Raw genomic sequence first — 7,968 nt, forward strand, 5'->3', positions numbered from 1 at the left:
TAGATGCAATAACTACATTGAACTAACCTCAATGAATAATTAACAAAAAATCATAAACTTGATGCAAATGCATTGAACTAACCTCGAAACATAGTTGTATTATTTGTAGGGAGAATATAATGTCTCGACAAGTATAGTTTTGCATTTTAAATAATGTTTATCATAATTCCTTTATTATGATTGAGAGTGTCTTGCTATTCAAGTAGTTTTAATATCATCTTCGCCACATTGAGCATTCTTATCAAACTTCAATTATTAAATCTAACAACTAAACGAAGTCGATAGGTTTAATCTAAAATTTGGTGTTTTTTTTTATTGAGAGTGATGCAAGAAATTTGAATGAGTGATTAATATAATTTTCATATATATCTCATAATTGCTAATATTTTTTAGAATAATTTAATATAATTACACCCGTTCATAGGACGGGTTCGAAAACTAGAGAGTTGTTGAGTCGTAGTAGAATAAAATATTTTCAAATGAAATGATTTGAATCCCCCAGTTGGGTGTTCTTCTTGTGATCTGTTTTTTTTCGAAATGACCAGAAAAATTGTACGACCTGTGATATGTGTTCTAGCGATGGCTGGAGCATATTCATAGTATAGATATTGTTTGAACTGGTCTGTCAAGTATGGCAGACCAGAAAAACTGTGCTGTTTCTATTCTAGAGTTATGGAAACTCTAAAAAACAATTATAATCTGGATCCAAAAGTAAAACAGATATAGGAAATGAGTTTGTTTATCTGATTTAGCAACATTGTAGTTGCTAATTTTTGTGGGGTAATCCATTCACGCATTTTGATCCACGCTTCATGGTCTTAGAAATTGAAGGTTTTGGTAGTTGATTAAAGAAATAAAACTTTGAGTATATGAATTTTCAAGAAATTCTCCTCACAGACAGCGCTAATGTAAATGTATCGAATTATATCTACAAACTAAGATTGAGTTTGGTTGGAAATGGATGTGCTCTTCCTTTGGAGAAGAGTTACCTACATATCGAGTCGTTTAGCCCGACTTGAATCAAGTCTTACGTAGTTCGTACCTCCCTTTTTATAAGCGTAGAGCTGTCCCTTCCTTTTCTGGATGCATCTGTTACGAAGTAAAGACCTGGAGATCATTACCGAGTAAAGTCTCCCATTAATACTATTGTTGACTAGCTTGTATTGCACAGCGGTTATATTTCTTAGGTTGTCTGGATGACTTGGCCTTAGGGCATAGTGGTTGCTTCTTCCAGGTCGTGTGGTCGTGTGCTTGTAGGTCATGGTTAGAATCTTGACACGTGGGCTGCCACGAGTGGTTGAGAGTGGAGGATACTAACAATCATCTCCAAGGGCTTTCCATTTCCACAGTTTTTGAGGTCCTAAGAACATGCTTGCAAACGGCCAGTGAATAGTACCGCAAATTCAAATTCTACTAAAGGCTGTTAGAAGCACGTTCGAATCCTAGGTGTCCCCTCTAAGCTGCTATGTACAGCCTCAGTGCTGACCCAGTACATTTTAGAAGCTAGATACTTCAAAAACAGCGAGTAAATTCTATTTGTCGTTTTGGACTTAATTATGCCCTTGTCTGAATCTGTGAAATCTACCATGAAGACATAGTGCATGTTCTATGAGAATCATCTCTGACAATCAATTCTCTTCTCAGACATTGACCTATCTAAAAACATTTTACTTTGTACTACTTTTCAACTGAAAATTTTAAGGAAATATCCCGAAGGAAATTTGCTACTACGAGGGATCCACAAAGGAAATGGAGAGGATTTACTGTCTGCCAAGAAGACATGAAAAACAGCAGACTAAAGAACTTAAATATGAGACAGAGAATGGACTCTCAAAATGAAGCAGCTAAGCAACAAAGCCGCTGCTTCTGCTGTATTACTACTCTTAATAAAAGAGGGTACGGAAAAATATTGACTGTTGTAATTATCCTGTTTCTCCTCGTTAAGTTACGCTGTGGAAGTAGAGGACATGTCAGAGGAACTGTCCTTGTGGTCACCAAATATGCGCTGACGGAAGTCAGTGACCATGAGAGGAAGACCCTTACGAAGTGAAACTACAGGCTCCCACCCTAGAAGCTCCTTAGCCTTGGTAGTGTCTGGCTTCCTCTTGTGCGGGTCATCCTCTGTGTTGGGCCGGAACTCAATCCTTGCATTTGGGTCTATTGTTTCCTGCACTACCTGCATTCATGTAGCATTTTCATGGCATAAGGATCATGACATTACTGTGTAGTGAAACACAACCCCATCCATTTTACCTCTTTGATTTTTGCAAAGACAACATAGTTTTGAAACAACTAGACAGAGTCACAGAGACAAGGAAGATACCTGCGCAAGCTCCATCATGGTGAATTCACCAGGGTTACCAAGATTGAAGGGGCCGACATGCTCCCCTTCCATTAACCGCATCAGACCCTCTACCTGTAATCAACACACCAACCAGACACTTTTATTACTACTTGACATACCAGCTAAACATGCTGATGGAAGATTGTCTAGTACTCCGGTAAATATCTTTGTTTTGCTCTTATAATTTATTGCAGCTAATATATATGTAACTATGTAAGCGTTGATTTTCAATTCCAGCTCCTGAATCCAGCTACTACCAATAACATTATGTATAAGTTGGATACTTCCAAGCCCATGATAAATTGTAATCTTTCATTATAAAATTGAACTCATTATAGTTATATCTAAGGTGCGCAAACAGCCGGACAGATACGCACAGAAAGCGCGATAAGAATTTTCAGTTAACCGTTTCCATTCAAATACAATGACCATGATCCAGCATCTCTCATTTCAACTTGAGTTGTGAATCCCAAACATGTTCATTATCAGTTTGCCCAAAGACCATAAAGTCATAAAGCTACAGAACGAAATCAGTTATTTCGCTAAGTAATTTATATTATACTAAACTATTTTCTTTTTTGGATAAACATATTATACTAGAACTAAAGACTATATCACTATATAAGCTACACAATGGCAATGGCAATGGCATTAGATAAAAAGACATTTTTTTTTGGCAAATCTAGAAAGACTATATACGCTACAAGCTTTTTCCTTAAAAGTTGTATCAAAGGCAATGTTTCCCAAATACCACCTTCTCTCCATCTGAATATTCAAAAACCTTCACCCCCACCAAAACACGTTACCCTACCACAAAAAATTCCAGGAAAAGAAAAGGTCGTTGTGGTCGCTTTTAAAGAAAAGCACATGTTTCAGGGAAAGAAAAGGACGCAGTGGTCACATTGTAAAGAAACACACATGTAGACAGCATACCTTTTCTTAAACGGACATGTTCGTCGAAAGCTTATATAGTGTCTTCATAAACAGACATGTTCGTCAAAAGTTTATATAGTGTCTTCATAAACTTATACAGTGTCGTCCCAAAACCTTTTAGTTTATGACTTATTAACTTGTTTAAGGGACGACATTGTATAAGGTTACGAAGGCAATATATAAGCTTCCAACGATCATGTTTGTTTAAGAAAAAGCCTGATGTAGACAGTAGACAACAAATAGCTTTTTCAATGTGTTTCTGAAAACTATACTCATATCTCTTAGCAAGAAAGAAAAATCTATGTAGTAGTATTGCTAAGAGCCATTCTCTTAAGCTATTTAAGCACAGAACTATCTCATTTAGACAGATTGTGGAAAACTTATTTGGACTTCATAGAACAGGTCATTTAGAAGGTAGCCCTGCGCTTCTTTTCAAATATAAACTCATAGCATTCCTCACTTTCATCTTACAAATTTTCTCATTTCAAAGAATTCGATCAAACAGTAATATCAATCATGTCATTTATAATCGTCTTTACCAGCTTAGCCGTTGCATTAATACTGAAAAGGGTATATAATTATTTGTTTACCAGGTCAGAAACATATTGGAAACTCCTTGTTTGCTTCCCATCTCCGTACACAGTTAATGGTTCCTTCCTCAAAGCCTGCATGTATATTCCGATCAACAATTAATTCGAGTGCAAATCTATTTCAAAAAGTTAATTAATCTTTATTTCATATTATGTGTGTACATATATTTTTGGTAAATAAACACACCTGAGCAACAAAATTACTGACAACACGACCGTCATCAATGCCCATTCGAGGTCCATAAGTGTTGAAGATCCTAGCAATTCTCACCTACCAAACACCTCTTTGATTAAACAAAATATCAAGTATAGTAAAATAAATATGTAATAAATATTAAAAGTAGAAATGAACCTCAACGCCAGCGCCTCTGTGGTAGTCCATGGTCAATGTTTCAGCCGTACGCTTTCCCTCGTCATAGCAACTTCTAACGCCTGCACGCACCACAACAGCAACCAAACAATGCTTGTGTCAGATTTCAACTATTCTTAAACACTCGTTTACTATTGCATCAGTTTTCGTACAAAACATGGTATGAGGTGCATAATGTTAATGTTGCCATTTCTGGTCCAATGTGTCCAATATACTGTTAGAATCTTAAAACCATTTTAGCAGCAACAAGAAGAAATACGACAAGCTGGTCCAAAGACTCTGTTATACGCCAAATGGACACATTTTCAGGACCACATTGTTCATTGCTCCTACTCTGTTAGTCATGGAAATTAAAATGCCTAGCTCAAATTACGTAAAATTGGCATACCCCGTCACTATCCTTTAAAATAATGGGCAATACAGCTAGACTGGTCCATTTATCGTCCTTTACAGAGAGGAAAAGCAGGTCAAATATCAACCGATTTAAGAGGAAGGTAAAGAAATCATATTCTTTTTGCTATAAACAACTATCAACATATAATTTTCCTAATCAAGTTGGGCACTGTAGTTTTCTCGTATCAACACAAATCATGGTCAGCCAAGAAAGCGAAAGAAGCCACGATCAGTCATTAAATCATACAGTATATTATCTTGATTTGCCAAGTAGTCCGGCACAGCAATAGTTGACTGTATCGAAGTCTGAATTTTCTACTAAATCGTTGAAGATATTTTAGACAAGACAATCTTTTTTTTCTTATTGAAAAGCAAAAAAACCTATAATGTCCACCCAGATTCACACAAAGCAGTCCTACGGATCCTTACTGGAAAAGCGACATGGATTCGAAATTCTATAACCATTATCACTAAAAGCCGCTGGCCAAATTAAAAATTATGTACAATTGAGTAATTGACTTCCACATCTACCCTTGGCCGAGTACTAAAACATAGACCTCAACGATTTTCGACAAAAAATTCGTAGTACACGAAATTTGCTAAAAAGTATGATATATCATATCGCCAATCAAAGTTTCAGGTGAATTTCAGATGAACTGAAAGTAAAATAAAAATTGTGTGAAACGAGAACTCACCAATTGGGTTGACGTTTCCCCAATAGGTCTCAACCTGTGGATGTTGCAAAGGATCACCATACACCTCGCTAGTACTAGTCAACAAAAACCTGGCACCAACTCTTTTCGCCAATCCAAGCATGTTCAACGTTCCCACCACATTTGTCTTGTGCACAACAAACCCTAACTCAAATTAAGGATCACACCACAAAAAATATAAACAAAAAGATAATGTAAATTAAAAAAAAAAAAAAAAAAAAGGATATAATGGTCTTGACTGGATTGAACTTGTAATGAACAGGAGAAGCAGGACAAGCAAGATGAAAGATCTGATCAACTTCAAGTAAAATTGGTTCAACCACATCATGTCTAATTAACTCAAATCTTGGATTTCCAAAATGATGCATCAAATTATCTTTCCTTCCAGTAAAAAAATTATCAACAACGATCACACTATCGCCTCGCTCAATTAACCGGTCCACTAAATGACTTCCAACAAATCCAGCTCCACCAGTTACAACTATCCTCAACCCTTTTCTCTTCAAGCCTAATGGAACTTTTCCAACGAACCCGCCTCGCCGTTCATAAACAACACGGTGCGCGGCAGCAAACCCGCCCCCAAGGCTAGTTGACTCATCAGAAAAGTATGATCCATATGGTACTGGGCTATAGTTGAAGTGTTGTTGAGATTGGCGTGAAGGAAAGATACTGAATATAACTGTAGCAATGAGAATGCCTACAAGAACAAAAACTAGACGCTGTTCGCGGAGAATATAATGGACAGGACGAGTTATAGGAAGAAACCATGGTTTTGGACGTTTAGGGGAGTAAGTATCAGACATTGGTAACGTTGTTTCATCTTCGTGGCCTCTAAAGATCAACTCTGAAGAACCCATGTTTGTTTGTTTGTTTGTTTCTAGATTTCTTTTGTGTTCTTGTTCTAAGATGAAAGTGTGAGAATGAGGTGTTGTATGTTAAGTTGAAAAGATCGTGTAAGAGAGAACTAAAAAAACGGATCTATGGTGATGGGGAGAGAGATTTAAGGACAAGTCATTAGGCTAGCTTTATGTAGAACAAGAAAAAGGGGACTTGTTTGCTTGAATTTGCAGGCAATTATTAGAGCAGCGTTTTTGCAGGATTTGGCGCCAGCAAATAGTTACACCCCCGGTGCGTGAGGAGTGCTGTTTATTTGTGTGTTCAATGTGTGGAGCATGTATTGTATTTGTATGCATACTTTTAAGCTGTGGTGAACTGGTGATGGGTTTCGGAGAAGTCCTTGAAGATTAGGGCTATTAACTTAGGATGCCATTAGAACTTTTTTTTTTTATTTTGATGGTGCCATTAGAACTCATCAAGTGGGCCACGTCAAGTTTCCAAACTTTTTGGCTAACAGAAATTTTGACCTAATAGTTCAGTCACATTAACACATTTGAGAAAATCTCGTATTCATAAATAGGAGATATAAAGTTGTACTAAATTTGGATTCTGTTGTGAATAATTAAGCAAGGAAACAACGCTTGGCGTTCACAAACCAAACGGATCAATCCTACACAAAGATTGAAGACTTCAATACCCTCCAAGTCTTTTATCCCAACGCTTCTCATTTAACAATTTAACAAAGATATAAAGTAAATATAATAATGCAAAAGATAACCAACCACAAGACAAGATATATATCGTGGTTCGCAATTTTACATCTTGGCGAGAAGCTTTTTAGAAGTCCATCTATGCAAAGAATTTCGACAATCTCTCTTTCTTTCTTTTTGGAAAAGTTAGGTTTTTAATTTTATTAGCGAAAGCCCGAGAGTTTAAATGATTTTTATAAGTAAAGTTTGAAATCGGCGAAAAAGCGAAAAATCCCTTTTTCTCTACATTTTTTCCAATAAAACCGGCGAACACATCCAAAGAAGAACACATCCATCGAACTGAACGAAGGAGCCATGCTCACAAAGAGCTAACAAAGAGTTTTGCCCACAAAGGGCCACCCACAAAAGTGTCATGCTCACAAAGAGCCACCCACAAAAGAGTGTCATGCTCACAAAGAGCCACCCAAGAAGCGGTGTCATGCTCACAAAGAGCCACCCACAAAGAGTGTCTTGCTTCACAAAGAGCCACCCACAAAAGAGTGTGTGTTGCTCACAAAGAGCCACCCACAAAAGTGTCTTGCTCACAAAAAGAGCCACCCACAAAGAGTGTCATGCTCACAAAAAAATCATGCTCACAAAGAGCACGCCATAGCGGCCTTCTTAAAAGGCATTATTCAACAATGGATGAGCCTCCACCATTTATGGGTTTGAAAACCTTTTGCCCTGGAAGCAATGAAACAAATTCCCAAGTACAAAACTTGTCACTCAGCCTCCACCATTTTTCGCGATATCCACCGACCAATCTCAGAATGAGCATCTCTAACGACTTCCTTGAAGCTATCCGCCCATCATCTTCAATATTTAGGCGTGAGGCAACCGAGTTTGACCATAATGCTTCACTAGCTTATCATGCCCGTCTTCATAACTTGTTTCACACTTCTCTTTGGCTTTGATCTAGTCAAAGCTTTTGCGCTTCAGGTTGTTGATTCTCTTCTTCTTGTTGAATAGTTCTCTTTAAATGTCTCGAAAACTTCATCCTTTGACTTCAAGATATATCCCCACACATAGCGTGTATAAT

The 7,968-nt window shown here is 37.3% G+C and overlaps 1 protein-coding gene and 1 long non-coding RNA gene across 2 annotated transcripts; one reads left to right on the forward strand and one right to left on the reverse strand.

Annotated features, from left to right (window-relative positions):
• Positions 1-1,655: 1,655 nt before the first annotated feature.
• LOC147498855 (UDP-glucuronic acid decarboxylase 2-like) lies at positions 1,656-6,296 on the reverse strand. The gene is made up of 7 exons (XM_086560729.1): positions 5,571-6,296; positions 5,326-5,473; positions 4,220-4,299; positions 4,055-4,138; positions 3,868-3,942; positions 2,324-2,416; positions 1,656-2,176 (listed from the first exon to the last, which is right to left on the reverse strand). The coding sequence occupies exons 1-7, from the start codon at positions 6,198-6,200 to the stop codon at positions 1,946-1,948; spliced, it is 1,341 nt and encodes a 446-aa protein (XP_086416855.1). The 5' UTR covers positions 6,201-6,296; the 3' UTR covers positions 1,656-1,945.
• On the forward strand, positions 5,334-6,730 carry LOC147498856 (uncharacterized). Its single transcript, XR_015195610.1, has 2 exons — positions 5,334-5,468; positions 5,566-6,730. It is a non-coding gene; the product is annotated as an uncharacterized LOC147498856 (long non-coding RNA).
• Positions 6,731-7,968: the final 1,238 nt, after the last annotated feature.

Source organism: Coptis chinensis, chromosome 5 (assembly GCF_015680905.1).
Source record: "Coptis chinensis isolate HL-2020 chromosome 5, ASM1568090v1, whole genome shotgun sequence".
Taxonomy (NCBI): Eukaryota; Viridiplantae; Streptophyta; class Magnoliopsida; order Ranunculales; family Ranunculaceae; genus Coptis; species Coptis chinensis.

Bases quoted from the DNA above. Each gene is read 5' to 3' on its own strand.
- LOC147498855 (XM_086560729.1), bottom strand. From the start codon at position 6,200: ATGGGTTCTTCAGAGTTGATCTTTAGAGGCCACGAAGATGAAACAACG. The intron at 4,300-5,325 runs GTGAGTTCTCGT...TGGTGCGTGCAG, and splicing joins GGGAAACGTCAACCCAATTG to GCGTTAGAAGTTGCTATGAC. The intron at 2,417-3,867 runs GTAAACAAATAA...TGTTGATTACAG, and splicing joins TCCAATATGTTTCTGACCTG to GTAGAGGGTCTGATGCGGTT.